Source organism: Pseudopipra pipra, chromosome 28 (assembly GCF_036250125.1).
Source record: "Pseudopipra pipra isolate bDixPip1 chromosome 28, bDixPip1.hap1, whole genome shotgun sequence".
NCBI classification, from domain to species: Eukaryota; Metazoa; Chordata; class Aves; order Passeriformes; family Pipridae; genus Pseudopipra; species Pseudopipra pipra.
In genome coordinates, this window is record NC_087576.1 from 2992108 (window position 1) to 3019633 (window position 27526).

At 48.9% G+C, this 27526-nt stretch overlaps 1 protein-coding gene across 3 annotated transcripts in view; it reads left to right on the forward strand.

The window, feature by feature from the left end:
• The window catches only part of DPYSL2 (dihydropyrimidinase like 2), a 59747-nt gene extending 51476 nt beyond the window's left edge, over positions 1 to 8271 (forward strand). For all 3 annotated transcript variants that reach the window (XM_064638085.1, XM_064638086.1, XM_064638087.1), the window contains 2 exons: positions 4150 to 4315; positions 5314 to 8271. In XM_064638085.1, the coding sequence (XP_064494155.1) occupies positions 4150 to 4315; positions 5314 to 5405 (258 nt within the window). In that variant the 3' untranslated portion in view covers positions 5406 to 8271. The remainder of the gene's footprint in view (positions 1 to 4149; positions 4316 to 5313) is intronic.
• The last annotated feature ends 19255 nt before the right edge of the window (positions 8272 to 27526 follow it).

Sequence of the window (27526 nt, forward strand, 5' to 3'; positions counted from 1 at the left end):
AATTTTAACAATATTTTTATTTTAACAATATTTTTATTTTAATAATATTTTTATTTTAACAATATTTTTATTTTTCATAATATTTTTTCACAATATTTTTATTTTAAATGGTATTTTTGTTTTAATAATATTTTTATTTTTAATAATATTTTTATTTTAATAGTTTTAATTTAAATAATATTTTTATTTGAATATTTTTAGTTAATACTATTTAGAATAAACCAATTTTTAATAAAATCTAAAAATATATAATATTAATTATATCAAATAGTAGTATAATGATATTTAAATAATATATTTAATAACACTTTTCGTATTATTTATCTTTAATTCTTCTCTGTCTTGGGACACCCAGACAGACTCTGTGTCCAGGAACCCCCCACTCTGGACATGTAGATAATGTGCCACAGAGGTACCAAGCGAAGTTATTAATAGTTCTAATATTAATTTCTATATCAAACCTTGCAGCAGCAATGCAGAATTGTCATTTATTGTCATTTATTGTTCTGGAGAGCTGGTGCTGTCACATACGATCAGCTGCTCCTGTCTGGTGACTGTGAGTCACAGGCACAGCCTCCTGACTGCTGCAGAGGGAGGATTTGCTATTTTGGAGAGGCTAAAAGTGTTGGAAAGGGATTCTGTGAAATCAGAAGTGTCTTTCGCTGTGTCTGCCGGGGGAGGTGACTGAGCTCGGCTCAGCTGCTGAGGGTTTGAGAGCTGCAGTCCTGGAGGAATCCCACTGCTGAGGAGAGCTGTTTGCCAGGGCTGGTGTTGCCCTCTCCTGGGCAGAGCCAGAGCTGTGGGAGCCCTGCTGGCCCCATGTGAGCCCTGCTGGCCCCATGTGAGCCCTGCTGGCCCTGTGAGAGCCCTGCTGGCCACATGTGAGCCCTGCTGGCCCTGTGAAAGCCCTGCTGGCCACATGTGAGCCCTGCTGGCCACATGTGAGCCCTGTGTGAGCCCTGCTGGCCCCATGTGAGCCCTGCTGACCCTGTGTGAGCCCTGCTGGCCCCCTGTGAGAGCCCTGCTGGCCCTGTGTGAGCCCTGCTGGCCCTGTGGGAGCCCTGTGTGAGCCCTGCTGGCCCCATGTGAGCCCTGCTGGCCACATGTGAGCCCTGCTGGCCCCGTGGGAGCCCTGTGGGAGCCCTGCTGGCCCCGTGTGAGCCCTGCTGGCCCCGTGGGAGCCCTGCTGGCCCTGTGTGAGCCCTGCTGGCCCCGTGGGAGCCCTGCTGGACCTGTGGGAGCCCTGTGTGAGCCCTGCTGGCCACATGTGAACCCTGCTGGCCACATGTGAACCCTGCTGGCCCCGTGTGAGCCCTGCTGGCCCCGTGTGAGCCCTGCTGGCCCTGTGGGAGCCCTGTGTGAACCCTGCTGGCCACATGTGAACCCTGCTGGCCCCGTGTGAACCCTGCTGGCCCCCTGTGAGCCCTGCTGGCCCCGTGTGAGCCGTGCTGGCCCTGTGGGAGCCCCACTGGCCACGGCTCAGCTGCCCCTGCCTTGCAAGGCACCTTCATAGAATCACAGAATCCCAGAATCAGCTGGGTTGGAAGGGACCTCCGAGATCATCCAGTCCAACCCTTGATCCAACCCCGCCGTGGTTCCCAGCCCATGGCACTGATGCCACATCCAGTCTGACCTTAAAAACCTCCAGGGATGGAGAATCCACCCCTTCCCTGGGCAGCCCATTCCAATGGCTGAGCACCCTCTCTGCAAAGAAATTCTTCCTAATCTCCAACCTAACCCTCCCCTGGCACAGCTGCAGACCCAGCCCTCTTGTCTTGCTGATGGTTGCCTGGGAAAAGAGACCAACCCCCCCTGGCTCCCCCCTCCTGTCAGGGAGTTGCAGAGAGTGAGGAGGTCTCCCCTGAGCCTCCTCTTCTCCAGGCTGAGCCCCCCCAGCTCCCTCAGCTGCTCCTCACAGCACTTGTGCTTGAGTCCCCTGAGTTCCCTTGATAGTTCTTGGGAAGAAGTTCCAAGTTATCCCAGTTCCAACCTCCTGGAGCTCAGCCCCACAGAGTTCCAGATCAGTCCAGATCCCCTGGGGCTGCTGCTCTGTCTCCCCCAGCAGCACAAGTGTGACCTCTAAATCCAATTGGGCAGCATCTCAGCTGGAATAATTGCATTTAAGCCAAGCTGGAGCTCCCAGGCTGGGGCTGGGCAGCCAGCCTGGCTCCCCTGGGCGGTCCTGCCCTCTTTGCTTTTTGGGGAGGAGGGAGAAGTTGCATTTGGGAGTTGTCAGGAGCCTTTAATTCCACGGCAGGTAGGATGGAATCATTAAAGGGCAGCACCTGCAGGGCAGGGGACAGACTGAGTGTCTCTGGGGCTGGAGCCACAACAGTCCAGAGCACGTCCCGTGTCACGTATTAATTTACAGGATTACAGGATTTTTGTCCAAAAGTACTAAATGCTTTAATTTTTGGAGTCATAAAAATCTTGGGGTGTTCAAATTAATTAAGCTTAGCATTAGTTAATAGGATTTTTGTCCTGCACAAGCTACCTAGAGTCAGGTACAGCACTTTACCCTGTCCCACACCACGGATCACCCAACTGTGGGGTTTTTGGAGGTGCAAAGCACTGGGTCCATATTGCCAAGGAGCCTTGGGGGGCTCATGGACTGAGACCCCTCAGCTTAGTGTGGTGGAAGGTGTCAGGCTGCAGAACCACTGCTTTTAACTTGTAGGAAAATAGTGCAAATTAACCTTGTTTGCTGCAGAACTGGTTGGGTTGGATAGAGGCACATCCGAGTTTTACGTGGATATAGATATAAAATAGGTACAGGTATAAAGTAGGTATAGATTTAAAATAGGTATAGATTTAAAATAGGTGTAGATGTAAAATAGGTGTAGATGTAAAATAGGTATAGATGTAAAATAAGTACAGATGTAAAATAGATATAAAATAGGTGTAGATTTAAAATAGGTGTAGATGTAAAATAGGTGTAGATGTAAAATAGGTATAGATATAAAATAAGTGTAGATGTAAAATAAGTATAGATGTAAAATAGATATGGATGTAAAATAGATATAAAATAGGTATAGATGTAAAATAAGTACAGATGTAAGAAAAATGCAGATATAAAATAGGTATAGATATAAAATATAGATATAAAATAGATACAGATGTAAAATAGGTATAGATACAAAATAGATACAGATATAAAATATAGATGTAAAATAGATATAGATGCAAAATAGACAGGGATATGGAGCAGCTCCCCAGGGATCAGGCAGAGCAGATGACGTGGGCTTCCCAATCCTCTTACCAACCACCAGCCTTGCAATGTGTGTCACTGGCTTAGCAACATCTGGGCAGCTGTGGGGCTGTGTCCTGGGGGCTGTGGGACTGTGGGGCTATGCTCTGGGGGCTGTGGGGCTGTGCTCTGGGGGCTGTAGGGTTGTAGGGCTGTGTCCTGGGGGCTGTGGGGCTGTAGGGCTGTGTCCTGGGGGCTGTGGGACTGTGTTCTTGGGGCTGTAGGGTTGTAGGGCTGTGTCCTGGGGGCCGTGGGGCTGTGGGGCTGTGTCCTGGGGGCTGTGGGGCTGTGTCCTGGGGGCTGTGGGGCTGTGTTCTGGGGGCTGTGGGGCTGTGTCCTGGGGGCTGTGGGGCTGTAGGGCTGTGTCCTGGGGGCTGTGGGGCTGTAGGGCTATGCTCTGGGGGCTGTGGGGCTGTGTCCTGGGGGCTGTGGGGCTGTGTCCTGGGGGCTGTAGGGTTGTAGGGCTGTGTCCTGGGGGCTGTAGGGTTGTAGGGCTGTGTCCTGGGGGCTGTGGGTCGTGGGGCTGTGCTCTGGGGGCTGTGGGGCTGTGCTCTGGGGGCTGTGGGGCTGTGTCCTGGGGGCTGTGGGGCTGTGTCCTGGGGGCTGTGGGACCGTGGGGCTGTGTCCTGGGGGCTGTGGGGCTGTGTCCTGGGGGCTGTAGGGTTGTAGGGCTGTGTCCTGGGGGCTGTGGGGCCGTGGGGCTGTGCTCTGGGGGCCGTGGGGCTGTGTCCTGGGGGCTGTGGGGCTGTGCTCTGGGGCTGTGGGGCTGTGTCCTGGGGGCTGTGGGACTGTGTCCTGGGGGCTGTGGGGTTGTAGGGCTGTGTCCTGGGGTCTATGGGGCTGTGTCCTGGGGGCTGTGGGGCTGTGCTCTGAAGGCTCTGTGCCCTGCTCTGTGTTTGCAGCTGGCTGAGCTCAGGGGTGTCCCCCGAGGCCTCTACGACGGCCCCGTGTGCGAAGTGTCGGTGACACCGAAGACGGTCACGCCGGCGTCCTCAGCCAAGACCTCCCCTGCCAAACAGCAGGCACCCCCCGTGAGGAACCTGCACCAGTCTGGCTTCAGCTTGTCTGGTATGGGATTTCACGAGGCTCAATGATTTATTGCTGTGAAATCACGGAATTGCAGCTGGTTTGTGCTCCTGTGCTCGGAATTAATTCTGCTGGAACAGGGAGGCAGCAGGAGGGGCTGTGGGGTGTGTTTAGCTGGGGGGTGTCATCCCTTTGGGAAGGGAGAAGAGCAGTGCAGGAGCTGTCATAAGGTCCTGCTGCTTCTCATGCCATGGCATGAATGCTGAGCACCCCAGAGCGTGCTGGGCTCCACATCTGGGTGTCTGGAGAGGGCAGATCAGGGAATCCCAGTGTGGTTTGGGTTGGAAGGGACCTTAAATCCCATCCAGTTCCAACCCCCTGCCATGGGCAGGGACACCTTCCACTAGCCCAGGTTGCTCCAAGTCCCGTCCAACCTGGCCTTGGACACTTCCAGGGGTGGGGCAGCTTCTCTGCTGGAATTCCATCCCTGCTCCTCACCACCCTCACCCTTTCCAATATCCCATCTAACCCTGCCCTCTGTTAGTTTGAAGCCATTCCCCCTTGTCCTGTCTCTTCAGGCTCTTGTGTTTAAAAGTGAGAATTTTCTATTTTTAAGAGGCTGGCCAGGTCTGTTTTTCAGGTGTCCAGCAGAGCTTTGCCAGCTGGGACCAGCTGTGGAGCCGGGATGGGGCAGCTTGGATTTCTCAGCTGCTCTGCCAGTGCAGGAAGGGCAAACTATAAAAAGGGATAAGAAGGCTCCCTAAAGGAAGAGCACTGAACCAACCCTCCCTGTGCAGGGCTGGGTGGTTTAAGTGTTCAGGGCAGAGAGGTTATTGATGCAGAACAGCTTTCAGCAGAATTAAGGCACCGGGAGCCAGTGGGAGCTTTTCCTCCAAGTACAGAATTGTGGAAAAGCCATCTGAGGTCATCAGCTCCAACCATAACCCAGCACCACCACTAACCCACGTCCCCAGGTGCCACATCCACATGGGTTTGGAGCACTGCCAGGGTTGCTGACTCCCTCTCTCTCTCCCCCACAGGGGCACAGATCGACGACAACATCCCGCGCCGCACGACCCAGCGCATCGTGGCACCGCCGGGCGGACGTGCCAACATCACCAGCTTGGGCTAAGGACCCTCCCCTCCTGTGCCCACCAGGCAAACCAGGGGGCCAGGGCACCTGGAGACCCTTCTTGATTCTTTTAGAGCCTGTGACAGTTACTGCGGGCAACCAGTGAGGGGGGGCTGAAGTAAAAGCGCCTCTTTCAGTCCCCTCAGATTTCCCTCCTCATCTTCACCGCCCCCCTCTCACTTCCCCCCTTACACATTTAAAGAAATAAACCCTGTTTTGGCACCTCTGACATGCAAGAGTAAATGTAAAGAGGGTATTTGAGATATGTGGCCTCTGTCCCATTCAGCATCTTTCTTTTAATAAAGGAAGGATAAAGTGAATTTCCCGGGAGCTGCCTTTAAGACACACACACACAAAAGAAAAAAAAAAAAGAATAAAGAAATAATAAATGTAAAAAAAAAAGCTTTTTTTTTTTTTTTTTTTTTTTTTAAAAAAAAAGTCAAGCAGAAGAGTAGTTCAAGGGTTTTAAACTGGATATTCTGTAGGGTTCTGTGTTCCAGCAGGATAGTTAGGCAAGCACAGAGGGACACGGATCGCAGCCTGCCCGTGGCTGTTCCCAGCACCACCTTTGAGGTCACTGGAGAGCTGTTGCTGCCAGGAGAGAGAAACAGGACCCAGCACTAGGAATTCACAGAGAACATCACCCCGGCCACTGGGTGAGCCACAATCCTTGGGGACTTCTGTTGGGTTCCTTTGTTTCCTTGATTTCTTTTTCCTTCTGGATTTCACTGCAACTCGGGTCCTTGAGGCAACTCGTGGTGGTTTTTTTTTCTCTGTACCGTTTGTGTGTGTGTGTTTTTAACACCTTTGTACCATTGTGTTTACGAAGCCTTATCTTGAGAACTGGGAACGATCTCCCCGTTCTTCCTGAACCTCATCCAAGCCACAGGCTCCCGCCAGTGTCACTGCCACTGCCACCCTGGTCCTTCAGGTGTCCCTTGGTTGCCTCATTCCAGCCATCGCTTGCCACGTAGCTGCAATAGGTCGTGGAGCAGGTCCCTGAGCTCTGATCTTCACCTCAGCCCACCAGGTCTTGAGCTGGTGCAAACAGAGGAGCTGGACACCACCTGAGCTGCTGGGATGGAGCGTTTGGAGGAGTTTTTAGCAGTGAGTTTGTCTCTCGGTGCTGGAGGTGGATCTCCACGAGCAGGGGGCTGGTTGAAAGGTTTCCGTGGCAGAACCCCCCTCCCTGGCCACCAGTGAGAGGTTATTTAAAGCTTTGTGAGAGCTTATCTTTAGCTCCCATCCAAAGAGTGGTCAGGGGGGGGTTGCCTGAGCATCTGTGGCAATTCCAGTCGGGGAGCAGAGGCCCAGCTGTTGGAACTGGGAGCCCTGGAGAACTTGCTGGGCCCACAGCAGCTGAGAATCTCCTGGACGTGGGGCGAGTGTCCCAGCCTCTCAGTCCTGCAGGAATCTGTGCACATATCCCTGGGAAGGCCTGGCTGTTCCCCACCCTTTGCAGATTCCTCAGATTTGAGCGACCATCAGTGGTCCTTAAACGAAGGGAGGAGCCCCAGCTTTTGGGGCAGGCAGGGGGATTTGGGCCTTAAACCATCCCCTGGGGCTGAAGGTCTCTTAGCCCTGGGACTGGAGGCTTGTTTTCAGGACATGGAGGGGAAATCTGCACCATTAGATTCCCAGTTTTCCCCAGCTGGAGGGCTGGGCAGTCCCAAGGCCTTGGCTCTGAGCACAGGGAGCTTTGCCACCCCCGTTCCCTCCACTCTCTGCCTGCCCTGGCACTTGGCTGCATCTTCTGCTTTTCTCTTCTCTTTGTACTTTGCCACCTGCATTGTTTTTTCATAGTTGTGAGTGTTTTCTTAAATGGTGTTTACAGGTTCTTTTAGGAAGAAGAAAAGCTGTGTGAAGGCTTTTAAACAAATACCAAATTTGTTGTCATGAAGTATCAAAGCTGGGATCTGCAAAGGATCTGGAAGCTCCTTAGGTACCCAAACCCTCCCAGCTGCAGCACCTGATTCCTTTAGACCCCTCTGAACACAAAAGTTAAGAAAAACTTTGCCATATTCCTCCCTGCATTTTGCATTTAGGTTCAACTCTTGGGTCTTTTTAGTTTTGCATAAGGAGTTTGCACTTTGTTTGTTAAGTAATCCGTGAACTTAATATATATTGCAGCTATTTTCATTAATTTTTTTTTTGGTTGATTTTTTTCTTTTTTTTTTTTGGTCACCTGTATGTTAAAAATCAATTTGAAACGAGTCGGGGGGGAGAAAAAAAAAAAAAAGAATTGCAGTTTCAATTCTGAGAAACACTTGCAGCTCTTCAGTATTCACTTAAGTCTTCCTTGTTTTGTTTTTTTTCCTTCACTGACTCATGATGACTTTTTAAGTTTTAAATTTGTTCTTGAAAGGAAAAAAAAAAATCACGAAAAAAGAAAAAAAAAAGGTTTTTGCAGGCTATGTAAGCATGTTTTTTCCTGTGAGAGCTCGTCTGCTTTGTGTCTGTTTTAATGAATGTCATTATGTAAATGCTTAAAAGAAAAAGGACAAAAAAAAAAAAAGGAAAAAAAAGACGATGACTTAATTAATTAATTAATGAATTAACCGCAGTGACTTGAAGCTCTAAAAATAAAATTACAAAAAAAAAAAAAAGAAAATAACAAAAAAAAAAAAGGTAGGATTTAATACTAGCTGGATTTAACCCTTGGATTTGTGATTGTGAACCATGAGTGGAGGAGCTGTAAGTGCTAAAGCTGATCATGTGTGTAGACCAAGAGAAGTCCTGATATTTGACCATTGTCTCAATGGCAAAACCACCCCACCCCAACCCCAAGTCTTGTGTTTTATTCCTGAAGAACTCCGTGTTATATTACCATGGGAACTCCTAATAAAGACAAAATGTTGTTGTTTCAGTAGGTGCCTCTGTGTCTCCAGGTGATGGGTGGTTGTGTCCCTGCAGTCCTGGGCTGGTGCCCCCAGCACATCCAGACTGAGCTCTGAATTTGGGGTGATGGAGCTCTCAATTTGGGGCGATGGAGCTCTCAATTTGGAGTGATGGAGCTCTCAATTTGGGTTGATGGAGCTCTGAATTTGGGATGATGGAGCTCTGGACTTTGGGATGATGGAGCTCTGGAATTTGGGGATGATGGAGCTCTCAATTTGGGGATGATGGAGCTCTCAATTTGGGGTGATGGAGCTCTGAGTTTGGGGTGATGGAGCTCTGAATTTGGGGTGATGGAACTCTCAATTTGGGGTGATGGAACTCTGAATTTGGGGGTGATGGAGCTCTCAATTTGGGGGTGATGGAGCTCTCAATTTGGGGTGATGGAGCTCTGGAATTTGGGGATGATGGAGCTCTGAATTTGGGGATGATGGAGCTCAGAATTTGGGGATGATGGAGCTCTGAATTTGGGGTGATGGAACTCTCAGTTTGGGGAAAATGGAGCTCTCAATTTGGGGTGATGGAGCTCTGAATTTGGAGTGATGGAGCTCTCAATTTGGAGTGATGGATCTCTCAATTTGGGGTGATGGAGCTCTGAGTTTGGGGTGATGGAGCTCTCAATTTGGGGTGATGGAGCTCTGAGTTTGGGGTGATGGAGCTCTCAATTTGAGGGTGATGGAGCTCTCAATTTGGGGTGATGGAGCTCTGAATTTGGGGTGATGGAGCTCTGAGTTTGGGGTGATGGAGCTCTCAATTTGGGGTGATGGAGCTCTGAGTTTGGGGTGATGGAGCTCTCAATTTGGGGGTGATGGAGCTCTCAATTTGGGGTGATGGAGCTCTCAATTTGGGGTGATGGAGCTCTCAATTTGGGGGTGATGGAGCTCTCAATTTGGGGGTGATGGAGCTCTGAGTTTGGGGATGATGGAGCTCTCAATTTGGGGATGATGGAGCTCTCAATTTGGGGTGATGGAGCTCTGAATTTGGAGTGATGGATCTCTCAATTTGGGGTGATGGAGCTCTCAATTTGGGGTGATGGAGCTCTCAATTTGGGGTGATGGAGCTCTCAATTTGGGGTGATGGAACTCTGAATTTGGGGGTGATGGAGCTCTGAATTTGGGGATGATGGAGCTCTGAATTTGGGGTGATGGAACTCTCAATTTGGGGTGATGGAACTCTCAATTTGGGGGTGATGGAGCTCTCAATTTGGGGTGATGGAGCTCTGAATTTGGGGTGAAATGTGCAGAGGCAGAGCTGGAGAAAAAACTCCCCTGGTCCTTGGAAGATGTTGAAGAGGAACCAAAAGGGCCACAGAGTAATTTCCTTTAGAGAAAATCGAGCTGTGTCTTGGGGCAGTTTGTTTAAAACAAACTTTATTTGGCAAAGCAGAGACATTTACCTGAAAAATCCTGGCTCTGCATGGCAGAGACTACTGATGGAATGTGGGCAAAAGCCCCTAAAAGTATTGGCACAGCCCTCAGCCCTCCAGTGTGGGTCTGCTTGGACCCTCTGCCAGCCAGGGAATAGGGGAGAAAGCACAGCTGGAAACAGGAGCCACAGGCAGAGATGGATGGGGAGGGTTGGAGCTGGTTGGAAAAGCCCCAGTGGGACTGTGGGTGGTGGTGGTTGGGTTTTACTGGAGAAATACCAGTGGAATTTGGGGGGTGGTGGTTGGGTTTTACTGGAGAAACACCAGTGGAATTTGGGTGGTGGTGGTTGGATTTTAGTGGAGAAACACCAGTGGAATTTGGGTGGTGGTGGTTGGGTTTTAGTGGAGAAACACCAGTGGAATTTTGGAGGTTGGTGGTTGGATTTTACTGCAGAAACACCAGTGGAATTTGGGTAGTGGTAGTTGGATTTTACTGGAGAAACACTTGTGGAATTTGTGTGGTGGTGGTTGGATTTTACTGCAGAAACACCAGTGGAATTTTGGAGGGTGGTGGTTGGGTTTTAGTGGAGAAACACCAGTGGAATTTTGGAGGGTGGTGGTTGGATTTTACTGCAGAAAAAACAGTGGAATTTGGGTGGTGGTGGTTGGATTTTAGTGGAGAAACACCAGTGGAATTTTGGAGGGTGGTGGTTGGGTTTTACTGCAGAAACACCAGTGGAATTTTGGGTTATGGTGGTTGGGTTTTAGTGGAGAAACACTTGTGGAATTTGGGTGGTGGTTGTTGGGTTTTACTGGAGAAACACCAGTGGAATTTTGGAGGGTGGTGGTTGTGTTTTACTGCAGAAACACTTGTGGAATTTGGGTGGTGGTGGTTGGATTTTAGTGGAGAAACACCAGTGGAATTTGGGTGGTGGTGGTTGGGTTTTAGTGGAGAAACACCAGTGGAATTTGGGTGGTGGTGGTTGGATTTTAGTGGAGAAACACCAGTGGAATTTGGGTGGTGGTGGTTGGGTTTTAGTGGAGAAACACCAGTGGAATTTTGGAGGGTGGTGGTTGGGTTTTAGTGCAGAAACACCCGTGGAATTTGGGTGGTGGTTGTGTTTTACTAGAGAAACACCAGTGGAATTTTGGGTTGTGGTGGTTGGGTTTTAGTGCAGAAACACCAGTGGAATTTTGGGTGGTTCACCTGCTGAGGATGGACAATGGTCATCCCCTAATTAAGAGACTTCTAGTTAACGAGGGGGTCCTGTTCTGGCACCAATGACTTGCAGCTATTTGGCTGCTGGCAGCTGAAATTAGATATTAGCATGGATGGAATCAGATCCCATCAAGCAGGGTCGGTGAGTAGCTGTATATAAGATTTATTAGCTTATCCCAACAATAATATCCCAGGGAAAGACACCCTGAGCCCAAAGCCCTGATGTTCATTAACACACTTCTGCAGAGCCTCTGCTTGGTTTGATTACATTATTCATTTCTTCCTCCAGCACCTAAACTGGAACGAAAGAAACCTCTTCCTGAGGAAGTGTATTCCAGGGACTCAGTGAAGCTGAGTGTGGAAGTTTTTGAGGTCAGGAGGAAGCAGCAGCAGCCAAATCTAAACCCAGTGAGGGCTGAGGGACCAGGGCAGTGAGGAATCAGGGCAGTGGGGCAGCTTTGCTGCTGCCCAGGAGCACAGGAATAGCTGGGTTTGGGCTGCCTGTTAATCCAGGTAATTCCTTGTGCTGGCAGCAGTGAGAGCCAGCTCCCAGCTCTCCCAGCTCGGGGTGTTCTGGGCTGAGCTGGTTCTCTGCCAGCCCCGTTGCCTGGTCTGGGTAAGAGCTGATGCAGATCTGATCTGCTCTGCACAGGGATGGACAATTCCTGGGGGGAGGAGAGGGAAGGAGGGAGGTGAGGGATGTGAGTGGGTGACCTGGAGCAGGAGCTGTCAGCTCCTCAGGAGAGGTGGGTTGTCAGAGCAGGGCACAGGGGACTTGATTTCTGCCTTGGTGGAGTGCTGGGAGCAAGAATTGTCACTGGCACTTCCCAAGCCAAGGCTGCTCCGACCCAGGGCTCATTCCTGGCTGTATCTCAGGGAATGGGTTGGGTTGGAAGGAACCTTAAAATCATCCAGTGCCACCCCCTGCCATGGGCAGGGACACCTTCCACTAGCCCAGGTTGCTCCAACCTGGCCTTGGACACTGCCAGGGATCCAGGGGCAGCCACAGCTTCTGTGGGAATTCCAGCCCAGCCCCTCCCCACCCTCTCAGCCAAGAATTCCTTCCCAATATCCCATCTATCCCTGCCCTCTGGCAGTGGGAAGCCATTCCCTGTGTCCTGTCCCTCCAGCCCTTGTCCTAAATCCCTCTCCAGCTCTCCTGGAGCCCCTTTAGGCTCTGGAAGGGGCTCCAAGGTCTCCCTGGAACCTTCTCCTCTCCAGGCTGGACACCCCCAGCTCTTCAGCCTGTCCTCATAGGAGAGGCTCATCTATATAATCTGTATCTCTATCTATCTATATATCTATATCTATCTCTATATATCTATCTATATCTATATATCTATATGCTAAGCTTAATTAATTTAAACACCCCAAGATTTTTATTACTCCAAAAATTAAAGCATTTAGTACTTTTAGCTGCTATGTGTCTGGAAGCTTCAGAACCTAATTTTACCCCCTTTTTAATCCCAAAAAAGATGCTGGTGGAGCTCAGTGCCATTAGATGGCAGCAGGACATGCAGAAATGGAAAGAACAAGATCCCTGGAGGCACATGGATCTTCTTGGGAATGGTGTGGGATGGAATAAATGTAGAACATGCACAGGGCTTATGATTCCTGTGGCAGACAGATGACACACACACACATCCTGTGTTATATTGGTGTATTGGGTGGGATTTCAGTGTTAAAAAGATGAATCATCTGGGTTCATCTTGTTTTAGGTCAAGCCTAACAAGACCCTTGTCTCAAATAAGATACAGAGCAAGCCATAAACTTCATCCATCGATTTATTACATCAAAAACTCCCCCAGGCATTCAGTGAAGCCAGAGAGGGCCTTTGGAAAAGGATCTGGAGGGTCAGGACAAGGGGGAATGGATTCAAACTGACAGAGAGGAGGTTTAGATGGGATATTGGGAAGGAATTCTTCTCTGGGAGGGTGGGGAGGGGCTGGGCTGGAATTCCCACAGAAGCTGTGGCTGCTCCTGGATCCCTGGAAGTGTCCAAGACCAAGTTGGAGCAACCTGGGACAGTGAGAGGTGTCTCTGCTCATGGCAGGGGTGGCACTGGATGGGCTTTAGGGTCCCTCCAACCCAACCATTCTGGCATTCCCTGGTGTTGGTGCAGCTCTGTTGCTCCCCCCAGTCCCTGGGACACTGGGATACTCTGCATCCCTGCAGGATGGGGCAGGCTGGGGGTGCAGGACAGTCTGAGCCCCCAGTTCCCAGCAGTGCCACCACCCCAGGGAGCAGTCCCACACAGCTCAGAGGGATCCTCTTCTGCTGTAGGGAGGCAGAACAAGAAGTCCTGGCAAGAACTGCAGGGCCAGTTCAGATCAGAAGCAAAGGGGGGAAAAAAGCACCACAAAGGTGATTAATCCCTGGAATAAATTCCTGAGGGATTTTCAGCCATTGGAGGCTCCCCAAGTCAGCACTGAAAGGCTCCCTGGAAAGCAGCTGCCAAGGTTTGGTGGTTCATGGTTGAAAAAGTGCTTGTGGAAAGAACACCAGGCTCAAGCACATGGTAAATGCCCAGCTGGAGTGCCAGGGCTGCCAGGCACTCCCAGCTCCAGGGAGGCAGCAGAGGGCAACTCCTCTGGCCCGTGTGAGAGGGGAGAGAAATCATTTCCCTTAATTAGAGAGCAGTCCACTGGCAAGGTCTGCAGCTCTACGAGAAGAAAGAGGAATAGGAGAAGCAGCAACAAAGAGGGAATGATCACAGAGAAGGATTTCTTCCCACTATCCCATCTATCCCTGCCCTCTGGCAGTGGGAAGCCATTCCCTGTGTCCTGTCCCTCCATCCCTTGTCCCAGGTCCCTCTCCAGCTCTTCTGGAGGCCCTGGAAGGGGCTCTGAGGTCTCCTCAGAGCCTTCTCTTCTCCAGGTGAACCCCCCCAGCTCTCCCAGTCTCTCCATGGCAAAGGGGCTCCAACCCCTGGAGCAGCTCCGTGACCTCCTCTGGATTTGCTCCAGCAGCTCCACATCCTCGTGTTGGAGTCCCAGAGCTGGAGGCAGCTCTGCAGGGGGGGTCTCACCTGAGCACAGGGGGAGAATCCCCTCCTGGACTTTATTTAACTTCACAGGGATGAATTTTAACTCCATTTGTGCAACAGCCACAGCTTGTCCTTCACCAGTCCCTGAAAGAGGAGCAGCTCAGCAGCCCCTTCCAGTGCAAACTGGGCTTCCCTGACTGGGAACTGGGGAGGTGACACAGGGCTGGGGTGTGGCTGTGAACAGCAGCTCATGGGATGTGTTAAACTGCCTCAGTTCTGAGCCCAGAAAATCACACAGTGGTTTTTTTGGAACATGATGAGTTAAATCAACAACAGAGCTCTGGTTTTCTACCACTCTTAGTTAATCTAAGTCCAAATATTCATCCCTGTCCCAAAGAGTTTCCTGGTCATTAAATCCCTCGAGTGTTTGCTTCTCCCCTCCAAACTAACTCCTTTTCCACAGGAGGGCACCAGATACCCGTGTTTAAATTGAATTTCTATTCCTCTTTTGAGGCTGTTTTTCCCTCCTGTTCACATCACTCCCTCCCCAGAGCACCCAGGCCTTGCCATTTGTACATCTGTTATGCTTTTAACACCAAAACCTGTCGTATTTTACTTTATCTTTCATTAGACAGGAGCTGGTTCTCACACATCTAAAATAGTCTTTTTTTTCCCCCCAGTCCAAATTGGCTGGAAGTGTAACAGGGAATCATCTGCATTTTTAAAATGTGCACACAGAATTCAGTAGCAAAGCTGTAGTTTTGCTGATGATTTTCTACAATCAGAGTCACCCCATTTGTTTTTCTACAGATTCTTGCAAGATTTTTGCTACAAAATGATGGAAGAAACTGCAGCATCCCTCTCCCTTAAGGACATCAACCAAGCAGGGAAAACGTCCTGGTTTATTTAGAAACCTCTCCGTGGCTTTTTCCTCTTGTGGGACAGAGACAACCAGAGCGTGGGAGGGGTCTGGAGGTGGATGTCACCTTGGGGGAACGATGAGTTTGGGGGACAGGGAGGAGAAGCCAAAGAGCAGCTGGAGCTGGGCTGGGCCAGGGGGACATTCCAACCTCACATCTCCCCAGCCACACTCGGGCTCCTGCCTCCAAATCCCTGGCAATTCCCAGGAATGGCTCCTTCTGGGTGACTCCTGAAGGGACAGGCACAGCATGGGGTGGGATTTGTCCTTCCTTCCTGGGCCATTCCCTGGTGCTCTTTGGTCAGAGAGGAACGTGGATTCCCAGGGGAATTCCCAGCTGGACCCTTCAGTCCCCAAATTATCCAGGGATTGACCAGAGCTCTCCCTGTGGTTTGCTCCCCTCTGCTCTGCTGCCCTCTCCAAAGCCTGGCTGGTGGCAGGATCAAGCTTTCCCAGGCTCTGGGCCAGTTCTCTAATGAGCTCCTATCCCACATTTTTGCTTTAATCCAGTTGCATTTTGTCCTTTCCTCCAAAAAAGCCTCAGTGCTGGGTGCAGGGGGGACCCTGTGAAGGCTCTGCTCTGACCAGGGCTTAGCAATCAATTTAGAGTCTCCTGAGATTTTATATTTTAGGAAACACAGTGAAAAACCTCTCCCAGCTCAGGGCAGGCACAGAAATTAAAACCATTCCAGCACAGAGGGCTGGAGGAACCAGCAGGAATTTTCCAGCCTCCCTCCTAGAATTAGATCCACATGCTGGGCCCAGGTAGGGACAGAACTGGGGCTGGAAGGTTTCCTGTGCTCATCTCCAGGTGTTTCTCCTGCCTCATCCCAGGTGAATAACTGGGATTAAGAGTTCCCAGCAGCCAAGGCCATCCCAGACACCCTCTGCCCCAGCACCCACAGCAATGGTGCCATGGCTTTGCCTCCTCCTGTCCCAAAATCATGGAATGCTTTGGGTTGGAAGGGACCTTAGACATCATCTGATTTACCCCCTGCCATGGGCAGGGACAACTTCCACCAGCCCAGGTTGCTCCAACCTGGCCTTGGGCACTTCCAGGGATCCAGGGGCAGCCACAGCTTCCCTGGGCAACCTGTGCCAGGGTCTCATCCCCCTCCCAGGGAGGAATTCCTTCCCAATATCCCACCTAACCCTGCCCTGTGGCAGAGGGAACCCACTCCCCTTTGTCCTGTTACTCCAGGTCCTCCTGCCCAGCAAATTCCCAGTGTCCAGGGCTGTTCCTCCAGCACCCACAGCAGGATGGGAAACCAGAATCATGGAATCATGGAATCATGGAATGGTTTGGGTTGGAAGGGACCTTAAAGCCCATCTCATTCCATGGGCAGGGACACCTTCCACCAGCCCAGGTTGCTCCAAGCCCTGTCCAACCTGGCCTTGGACATTTCCAGGGATCCAGGGGCAGCCACAGCTGCTCTGGAAATTCCCCCCCAGCCCCTCCCCACCCTCCCAGTGTCCCATGTCCATGCAGATGCCATTCCTCATCCTTCCAGCGTGCCCAGGGGGGATTTGTTTGTTTGCAGTGGGTTATTTTTACTGCACCTGAGTTCATTAATCTCTCCCAAAATAACACTGGAAGGCACAGGGATAAAAAAGCTGTTCCAGCCTTCCCTGGGCAGGGCTCAGCACCCCCAGTGAGCTCTTTGCTGGCACCCACTGAGGATTTTTGTGTGCAAAACATTATCTGAAAGGGGGAGGGAAAGGACCTCTTGTCCCTGAGCTACCACTGATTTACTGTGATGAGAGTTTTAATCAAACCCTTGTACCTTTAAGCCCTAAGTTATTTGAGGGGAGCAGGGACAGTCTTTTTGAGGACTTGCTGAGCTTTGGAGATAATTAATCAAAAAATGTGGTCTTGGAGGAGGGTTTTTGGGAGGGATGGGGTATTCTTTTTTTTTTTTTTTTTTTTAGGCACCACTAAACTGCTAAATAATGTCAGATGGTGGAGAACAATGTGAATCCCCCAGCAAGAGCTACAAATAACAGCTAAAAACATGCCTCACAAATTACTCCAAGGGCTGTGTTCTCCCTCCCTCGTGTTCAAACTCAATTTTACTCATCTGGTTCCTCACCCTGAGCTGCTGTGTGGGAACCTTGGGGAGGAACCTCTGGACAGACAAGGCAGGGATTGCTGCAGAGAGACTCCCAGTCTAATTCCAGAGCTGGTCCCCTTGGAATATGCCCCCAAAGATGCCCCCCAGGTTCACCCACTGTGTTCTGCACCTGAAATGAAACCCAAACCATGCTGGGCCTCAGTTACCCCCCAGGAAGGAGCTCCATGGCATGACAAGGTTCCCTTTCCCCCTGGAATGATGGATTAGTTCTGTGAAGATCCTGGAGGGAGGGAATATTTCTGGCTGAGGCTTTAAAGGACAGACAGAAGGTTGAAGACAAGCAAAACACGAGCTAAACAGTGACAATGGAGAGGAAAGTTCCTTCCCAGTGTCCCTGCTGGATTTGAGATTTAAAGGCACAAATCATCCTTGGCATGGAATGAACTCCATGGGCTGGTGGCTGAGCTCAGGTCCTGGCTTAGGGCATCTCCTCCCTCCCTCCAGCTCTGGCTGGACAGAGCTGGGACCTTCAGCTATGACAAATCAACTCAAAATAATCCTGAATGCTCTGTTTTCTCAGTCAGAGGGTGCAGACAGAGACAGAGACACCCCTGTGAATAATGATGGATATTTTTCCTGCTAAAATGATCCCTTTCCCTCCTCCAGGTTTCACTCTTCTCCACAGCAGCTCCCAGAACATCCCTGCTGCAGGGGACAGGTGAGGGAGTCATATTCCTGGCAGCCCCAGGGATCAGCAGGAGCAGCAGCTGACACAGAGGGAATTCTGGGCTGGATCCAGATGGGAGATGAGCCAGGAGCAGCATCAGCACAGATGATTCAGAAGCATCCCAGCCTCCAAAACCAGGAGGGTTAAAAACAGGCTATGGCAGAGGCATCTCTGTGCCTCAGAGAGGGGATGAGGAAAAGGGCTCCAAAGGTGCTACTGAGAACCCAGATCCAACCCCAGAGCCTGGAGCCCACGGTCCTGCATTCCAATCATCACTTAAAGCCTGTTCCTGGGTGGAAAAGGGGCTGCTTCTCTCCTGGGATGGGCTGCAATGAGCCCATGAGTGCTCTTTTCCCTGGAGTGAGCAGCAGGGTCTTTACTCTCAGGAGTTTCTCTCCCTCACCTGGGGCTGAAAATGCTCCAAATTGGTGCCATGCTCAGGTCTGGTTCTATTTTTGGGACTGGTTTTGTGCCTCAGTTTCCCTCCTGTAAAACAAAAACACAGTTGTCACCCCCTTTGGAAGCAGCTCCGTGTTCTCCTGATGGAAGTTGTCCCACAGGAACTGTATCATTAATCCAAACAAGCTCAGGGTTGTTCTTATGCCAGGGCAATAAATCAAGACTCAAATGAGTAAAACCAACCAAAATCACCACATTTAGGCTTCAAATTTCTCAGCTCAGCTCCATCTTCATCTCAACAACAAACACGTGTCCTTTGGGACCAAATGCTTTGCCTTTCACCAGCAGCAAAAAATCAGGGGGTGGAGCAGCTCCTTCACCCTGACAACGTCCAGCAAACCCTCAGAGCCAAACCCAGGGCTGCAGTGGGAGAAATCCAGCGGCAACAGGAGCCCTTTGGTCTCCTGGGGTCTTTGGGATCTCCTGGAAATCAGCTTTTATTGAAGTCTCTGTGATGTGGGTGCTGCTGAGTCGTGTTGGGCAGCACCTTCTGAGCTGATGAATAACAGAGAATTCATCGCTTTAATTTCACTGCTTTAGAGAATCCCCCCTTTGTGCAGCTGACAGATCAAAATCTGGAAACATCAGAGGGGGAAAAAAGAGGGGAAAAAAACCAGAAAAAATAAAGTTATTGCCCTTTTTGCTCCTGTGGGGATAGTCCAGTGCTGACAGACACATCCTGTGGCACTGCAGCCTCACCCTCCCAGCACAGTGAGCCTGGGTTTATTTTTTCTGGCTGCTGTGGTTTTTTTTTTTTCCCTAATCCAGCTCTAAGGCTGTTTTTCTTGATATTTTATTTCTCAGACAAGCAACGGCCACCAGAGGGCAAGAGTCCTGCATCCCGAGCTGGAGACACCTCCCTGTGCATCCACCCCGGGTTGGAAACACGCTGCTCCAAACCACTTAAATCAATGAGAGGACTCCCATCCATCTCAGTGGTCTTTGGATTGGGCCCTAGAGTTCTTTTAGTATTAAAAAGAACCTCAACAAAGTCAGTGAGATGTTTTATATAAACTTAGAAACAAGGTTTTATAAACTGCAAAAAGCCCCTGGCATTTATGTGCTTTGGGCTCTGCTGTCACTTGGATGTTTAAACGCTCCTTTTTATTTATAATAAATTTATTTTTTAAATACCCACGTTATGAACAAGCCACAGCAACAGAGGGGGTGTGATCCAAACCCCTGCAACTTTTGTTTTAAATCTTCTCTGAAGAGCTGTGTCAGCCTGGGGCTGTAATGGGGCTGGCAGAGCTCATTAATGCTCGTGTCCAAAGACACTTTCAGGTTGTAATTTAGTGGGACACGTTGGCATGTGCTTGGCTCCAGGCATGGAATCAGTTCCCTGACTGCAGGGAGAAGGGATGGAGCTGGAGGGTTGAGATCCCAGAGGAAAAGCCACACTCCTGATGGTGGAATCGTGGGATGGTTTGGCTTGGAAGGGGCCTTAAAGACCATCCAGATCCAACCTCCCTGACTTTCAGTGGAGCATGTTCCAAGCTCCATCCAGCCTGGCCTTGGGCACTGCCAGGGATGGGGCAGCCAGGGCTGCTCTGGGAAAATCCCAGTCCAGTTCCTCCTGCCCCCACCCCAAAGACCTGCAGAAGGGAGGGATGGACACAACCCTGGCCACACCCGAGTGCACCTGAACCTGTATTTCCCAGAACTGGGCATATTTAGAGCTCCTGGTTTCAACAATTTAACCCCCTCACTGGCCCACCCCGTAATCCAGGGCTAAACCACACTTTTCAATTTTACAGCTGGAGAAATGGCCATTAAAAATATTTGATGGGCTTAGACAGCATCCCCTGGGAAGGACAGCAGGAACTGTGCATTGCCTTCCTCAGCAGAGGAGCTCTGGCCAATGCAAAATGGACAAAAATCTATCAGTTTAATCCCTCAATAATATTTATGAAGCCCTTTCACGTCCTCTGATGAAAGGTGCTGTTGAAGTGCCCAGTGTTGGCTGGAGGTTTTCCCTCCCACCTCCTGCACAGTTTCCAGGCAAATATCTTGTCCTTTTGAATAATATGGTGTGGAGTGAAAAGATAAACTGTAATTATGCCTTCCCTCAGCGTGGCTGGGAAGACAAACTGCCTCCCTCAGCTTTACTGCTCGTGGAAAAATTGGACCTGGGAAGTAGGTGGGAAGATTGGAGTGACTCTGAAACATCTGCCCTCATCCCCTGGGGCTTGGAGGTGCTATAGCTGGGTGAAAAGTGTGCACAAAAGCCCTGGGCACCACCAAGACCTTATTTCCACAGGGAAAATCGTCTCCAGGCTGTAGCAGAGGTGAGGAGGAGCCCGGGGGTGGGGGAGGAATCGCTGCTGGTTTATCGGGGACTCAGGAATGAGGGATGTGCCCAAGCTGTGACACAGAGATCTGGGTCAAAGCCATTGCTGCAACGAGGGCATCCTGGGGGCCCAGCTGCCCTGCCCAGTGCCCAGTCCCACTGGACAACATCCCTGTGGGGGTCACCAAAGGGAGAGGGTTGGAACCCCCTGGTTACTCCGGCCACCCCCTGTTTTGTCTGGAGATTATTTCAGCCTCCAGGGCTGCCAAAATTTGCACCAGCACCAAACCCATTTCATTTGGGCCCCAAAACAGCTCAGGAGAAAGCTCAGGAACATCCCAGGAGACAATATTAGCACGTTTGGAAGGGCAGCTTTGTCCCCCCCAGCACGGGAGAGTGGAAACTCCTATTTTGAGCAAAACCTCGTGGCCTGTGAGTCCCAGTTATAAATGAGGCAAAGTGCAGATGCCACAGTCACAGGTCTGTGTGTGCCCTGGGGGAGGAATCAATCACCCTCTGGCTGGGTGGTGAGTGAAAGTATTCCCAGAGACAGGCACTCTGATGCCAGGATGTGGGAATGACCAGCCTGGCATCCAGAGGGGAGAGAAAATAACCCAAGGAGCAGAGAGGCAGGAAGGCAAGTGCTTCCCTTCTGGCTTGGCTGTGAGAGTTAATGAGCTGATGTGACCCAGAGACAGGACATTTCACTGGAGAACCCTCAGGGTGGTTCAGTCAGAAATCAGTCAGTCTGAAACCCCGAGATCATCCCAGGAAAGTGCCTTCCTTGTGCTGCCCTCCTTCTCCAGAGGGATTTGATTCATGAGGAGCGAGGAGCTGTCGGGTGACACCCAGAGCTGCTGCTGGTTCCTGCAGCTCTCTCTGGGATAAATCTGTGGTTCAAAGATAAAGAGGAAAACAAAATGCTGCTCCTCAGCAGAGGAAAAAGCCTCAAATAGTGAAATATTGGCCAGAAAAATGATCTGGGCTTTGTGCACTCGGAAAGGAGGAAAGCAGCTGCAGTTTTGTCTCTGTCAGAGATGTTTGGATTCCTAAAGTCTTTTTTTTTTAAACTGTGATTCTTTGGTTAATTCCCTGATTTATTCCAAGACCAGGCCCAAGAGTCTGAGGCTGAGCTATCCCATTCTTTAGACCCTCCTTTAGTCTTATGAAAAGCCTTTCAGAGAAGGAGGATTTGTGATGGTGCTTCTCACTCTGCCTTGATGGGGTTTCTTTCTCACCAATAAAAAAAAAAAAAATTAATCCCATTTCTAATTTTCTTTCCAGCCCCTGACTTTTTAAAATGAACAAAAAGTTAAAAATAATCTCAGTTTCTTCAAAGAAATCTGAGTGGTCCCAAAGAGAATGGAAATCTCACCTGCTGCTTGTCCTGAGCTGTTCTCAAAGCTGGCAGGTGATGGATCATGTTGCCAGTACAGATCCAAAAGAGGCAGATTCCTTTTTATTTGGGTGGCTTAAATAATGAATTCTGATTCTTTTTCCTTCCATGTTATTTTTTTTTTCCTGTGGCTTGATTCTCTTCTCTTTGCATAATTCCAGCCTTGCCATTTACTGAGAAGTTCTCCCTTCTAAATTTAGATTAGATTCTCACTTGCTTTCATAAGAAGTGCTAATATCCCTTAGGTTACGAATAATTAGATGCTAATTTTCAAAACCTGAAAGGAAATTATACCTCTAATTCATCACTTTGAGTAACATAGCTGGGATAAAAGGCACATGTTGGCCACATTATAAAAAAGGTTTAGCCATTATTTTCCCAAACAAAAATTAACCTCAGTACAAACGAAGATGATATGATTCTACTCAGATTAATGATACCAATTAAGTGAACCCACTTCAAAAGCTCCTGGGGTTCGTGGCAGAAGAAGGATCAGCAAAACAAGCCCAGCTTTGTGTCTCACATCTCCAGCATTAACCCCTTCCCAGCAGCAGAGCCTGAACCCCCCGACAAGTCTCTCCCACTCCAATCTTCCCCAAAACAAAGATTTTTCTCTGTTGGAATGAGCAAAATTAACCCAAGAAGAGCTGAGGAAGCTCAGCTGTGTAAAACATGGAGGAGAAGATCCACCCCGAGCTCATTGTGGTGGTCACAGAGTTCCATGGGAAGGGGTTTATTTTCTGTGTCAGCCTCAACATTCCCTCGGTCTTCCCGGTTCTTTCCAAGCATTTTCTGCTGCTCTTCCTGAGGCTGAAGCTCTCCAGCCCTGCCTCCCTGCTCTGGCACCTCCCCAGGCTGCTGGGCCACCTTTGCAGGGTCAGCATTCCCTGTCCCCCTCGGGATGAGCCTCTGGATGCTGGACCAGCCCAGCCAAGCAGCAGGGAGGGAGATTTCCCTCCCTCTGCGTTGCCATCACTCCCTGTGGCATCAGGACTAAAATCTCCCAGCTCAGCTGCAGGACTGGTTTGCTTGGGCAGCGGGGCAGTAAAATGGGAGGGCAAATTCCGTGGGGGCAATTCCCTGTCTCCCTGACTCTTCCCACCTCTCCAGGAGGAAGATCAGCCCTGTTTCCTCATCCCAGCTGTGCTGGCAGATCCTCTTCCCCCAGTTTTCCTGGCAGACCCAGCAGCCCAGCAGATGGCAAAGCTGCCCAGGCAGCTCTGAGGGTGCAGCAGGTGCTTGTTGGCCCATTTGCTCTTTGCCACCTGCTTTGGTGGCCCCTGAATTGGGATTTTTAACATCATTTTCAGAAAAACAACTGTCCCCAGGGAGGTGAACACTGGGGTCTGGAGCCCTCTCCATCCAGGAGCCCTCTGGAGCCTTGCAATATCCCAGATCCAAATGGAAATAGAGCTGGAGAGGAGATTTATGCTCAGATATTTCCTGGGGAAGGCAGCAGGCAACAACCCAAGCAACAACACCCCAAGCAAGGCTTGTCATGTAATTTAACTGCCTCTTTTTGGGATCTGTGTCATGCATTCCCAATCAGGCAGCTGAAATCCCAATCAAATGTTCTTTGGATGCAACAACCCAGTGAAAGGCATAAAAGTGCCTTAAAATAGCTGGGGAACAACCCCATGGAAGCTGCATTTTTGGCAAGGGGAGGAGGCAATTTATGGGTCTGGGCTCCCAGCTCCTAAATAAGGGCATGTTCCTTTTCCTTCCCTTTGCATGGGTTTGGCTGCTCAGATTCCCTGTGCATGGATAAATTCCCATATAACAGGCAGTGGATGGGAATGCACAGACTTTTTTTTGGGAGGATGTGAATTTATCCCATTTGAACCCACACAAGTTCTGTGGGGAAATTCCTCCTGGGCTGCTTGTTCCAAGTTTTCCTCCAAATCCTCTTCTGCTTCCCCAACCTGAGCCCAGACAAGGTGCTTGTCTGAACTGTTCTAAATATTATTTTCCTTATAGGAAGCAGCAGTGAGTCAAAGCAAACAGGAATTTTATTTTGTTGCCTTCACATTTGGATATTTGGTAGCAGCAAAATGCCTTTTTGAATAGATAAATAGATAAATAATCAGGATAAAGACAGGTAGAACAGCAGAAACACATTGGGTTTGGTGATTAAACACAACTGTCTCAGTGCAGACCCCCAAGCAGCAGTGCCTGAACCAAGCACTAAAAAAACAGAGTGAAAAGATCTTTTTCTCTGTGATTATTCTCTGGTGGGACTCTGCCAGAGCAACACTGTCACTGGAAATGAGTCAATTTTTCAAGAGTGTAAAGAAATGTAAGGCCAATGGAATAGGAATAAGAATAATAACAATAATGATGGTAATATTAATCCTCACAGTAAGGTTGGAAGGGACCAGCAGTGTCATCACAACAGCAATAGCAGTAATGATAATAATAATAATCCCCAAACCAAATGAACCCCATCTGTCTCTGAATGGATCTTTCTCAGGATTTTTGAGAAAGAATTGTTTCTTAGAGGTCAGCTAATACACTGGATAATATAATATATATTCTTATATTAGACATTATATTATTGGTTTCTGTAAAAAATCCACAGTGTGTTAAAAAATCCACCGTGTGTCAAAAATCCACAATGGGTGTGAGAGCTTTAAGCTCAACTACAAAAATCCTGTTTATGTGTATTTTAGGAACAGGTTGCTCACTGCAGTGTTGTCTCTTTTCTCCCTGCACACCAGACCAGCTCTTCCAGGAAAACCTGTTTTCCACACAGGGAGCAGCTCTCCCTGAGATCCCTTTTCCATCATCCCTTTGGAGCTCAGGGGTGGGATGTTGCTGCACTGGGCATCCTCAAACTCCCAAAAACCCAGTGAAAGAAGTTCTTCCCTTTTCTAAAATAGCCGCTTTGCTCTGATTCTTAGAATTAAAACCGAATTTAAAAAAATGTTAGGAGGGGTTTGGTGTCTTTTTGCTGCTGGAGGGGTTAATTAGTGACCCCCGGGCTTCACAACAGGTCGGGTTTGTCCTCCCTTTTCCAAGTGCTGAAGGAAAGAAATGCTCTGAAAGCCTGGCAGGGCTCCTCCCTCGTGCCCCCTCCTCCAGCCCAGCTCCGGATATAGCACCATCACTTTGAGGCTTTTATGGCTCTCCAGGGAAACTCAGAACATTCCTGAAACCCAAGTAGCATTTTGGAGTGCCCGGGCTGGAGTTCAGGGATAAATCCTGGGAGCTGCCAGCCGAGGGGATGCTCGGGTTGGGAGGCAAGGGGCCAATAAACAGGGATACTGTTCCTTGAGTCACTAAGAAATAGTAAATGTTTCATCCCCAAGTAGCTCGGGGTGATTTCCAGCAGCGACTTGGTGATAAAGAAGCAGCACAAGTGAAGGCAGAGAGTGTGAGTGAAGAACTGACTTGCCTTGAAGGCTTTGCTTGCTGCCAAGTGCCTCCAGCTCTGCAGCTGTAACGGGGCAAAAAGGCCAGTGAAGGACCAGGGCAGCAGCTCTGCAGCTCTTTGTCAGCAGCAAACACCTCAGTGCAGCTGTGGATGTTAATAAAAAGGGCTATTTAGGGATAAAAAAACCCAACCAGTGCTGCAAACCCCTGTGGGAGAACAGAGCTGGGCTGAAATCCTGCCCTGGGGTTTGGGGAGTGAAGGAGGGATCGCTGCAATTTTCACTCCTGAGGAGCTGGGCTGGGATGGGGAAAACTCAGGGGGGTTTGAGAGAGATTTGGCAGGAGGGAAACGTTGAATCAGGCAGAGAATCTGTGGCTGTGCTCATCCATCCTTCAGCCCTTTCCATGGTTGCTGCTGGGAAGGTTCCCAGGAGAAGGGGGCAGGAGGGGGGCTCAGCACCCAGCTGGGGGTGGGTCCTGCCTGGGGTCAGCTCCCCTTCCCACCTCGAGCTTAGGACTAATATCCTACAGATTAGAGGACTAATATTCTATATATTATATATTAAACCTGGCTAGCACTAGATGCTCTCCTGGTAAACCCAGTTTTATTTATGGCTTATAGCTTAGGACTAATATTCTATATATGATGTAGAACTAAGCCTGTCCAGCCCTGGATGCTCTGCTGGCAAACTCAGTTTTATTAAGCCTGTGTGATTATAGCTTATAACTTAGGACTAAAATTATATGTATTATATAGAGCTAAGCCTGCCTAACCCTCCTGGCAAACCCAGTTTTCTTAAGCCTGTGCAACTATAACTTATAGCTTAGGACTAATATTATATATATTAAATAGGACTAAGCCTGTCTAACTCTCCTGGCAAACCCAGTTTTCTTAAGCCTGTGTGACTGCTGGAGAAAAATGAAATGGGAAAATGCTATAGCTTAGGACTGTATCTATATAGCTTAGGACCAATATTATATATATTATTTAGAACTAAACCTGTCTAACTCTCCTGGCAAACCCAGTTTTCTTAAGCCTGTGTGACTGCTGGAGAAAAATGAAATGGGAAAGTACCATATCTTAGGACTGCATCTCTACAGCTTAGGAGCAATATTATATATATTACATAGAACTGCCTGTCTACATAATCCTATCTAGTCCTGGAAGCTTTCCTGGCAAACCCAGGTTTTTTAAGCCTGTGCAACTATAACTTATAGCTTAGGACTAACATTATATATATTAAATAGGACTAAGCCTGTCTAACTCTCCTGGCAAACCCAGTTTTCTTAAGCCTGTGTGACTGCTGAAGACAAATGAACTGTGGAAGTGCTATAGCTTAGGACTGTATCTATATAGCTTAGGACCAATATTATATATATTATTTAGAACTAAACCTGTCTAACCCTCCTGGCAAACCCAGTTTTCTTACGCTTGTGTGACTGCTGGAGAAAAATGAAATGGGAAAGTACCATATCTTAGGACTGCATCTCTACAGCTTAGGAGCAATATTATATATATTACATAGAACTGCCTGTCTACATAACCTGTCTGTGTGAAGTGGAAGTGCTTAGGACGAGATCTGTGTCCTTTAAGGACCAAATCTGGGTCCTTTATGGGAGCTCCCAGCCCCTACAGCAACACAGAGTCATTAAAGTCATTAGGGGGAAATCCACATTTTAAACCAGAGGAAGAACAGACCTGCAGAAGCGACAGTTTTTTGGAGTTTTTGTTTTGCTTTGGGGTTTTTTGTGGGTTTTTTTGTGTGTGTGGTTTTTTTTTTTGTGTGTGGGTGTGGTTTTTTTCATTTGTTTGTTTTCTTTTGTTTGTTTTGGCTTGGTTTTGTTTTGGTTTTTTGTTTCATTTTTTGTTTGTTTTGGGGTTTTTTTTGTGTGTGTTTTTTTTGTTTTGTTTTTGTGTGTTTGTTTTTTCTTGATGTTTCAATTTACGTGTTTGGGTTTTTTGCTTTTTTTTTGTTTATGTTTTTTTTTTAAATTTACAGTTTCTCTCCCAAGTTTCCCTGAGATTCAGGCTGACATTTCCAAGGGTTCCATCAGTGACAGGGCTTTCCATCTTCCTGCTTTGGAAACCTGTCTTTCCTTCTCTGTGGCTCCCTTTATAAATCACGGGAAATAATAATTCAGCCCCTTCTTTCCCAAAGAGGATTTACATTCTTGGGTTGACAGGGATTGTTCTGGTGCTGTTTGTTTATAAGGAATACAGCAAAATGGGCTGGATTTCATCTGGGAAATGATGTTTTACTGTAAGCAAACTGAATGAGAGCATAGTAAGGATCTGGAGCCCAAACATTTTTTTTAAGGACTTAATTTTAACTTTTTTTTGCAGTAGAAATATAAGTTTAATTCCTTTATTCACCTCGTATCTGAGGTGAATTATTCACCCACTGAGATCAGAAGTGTTG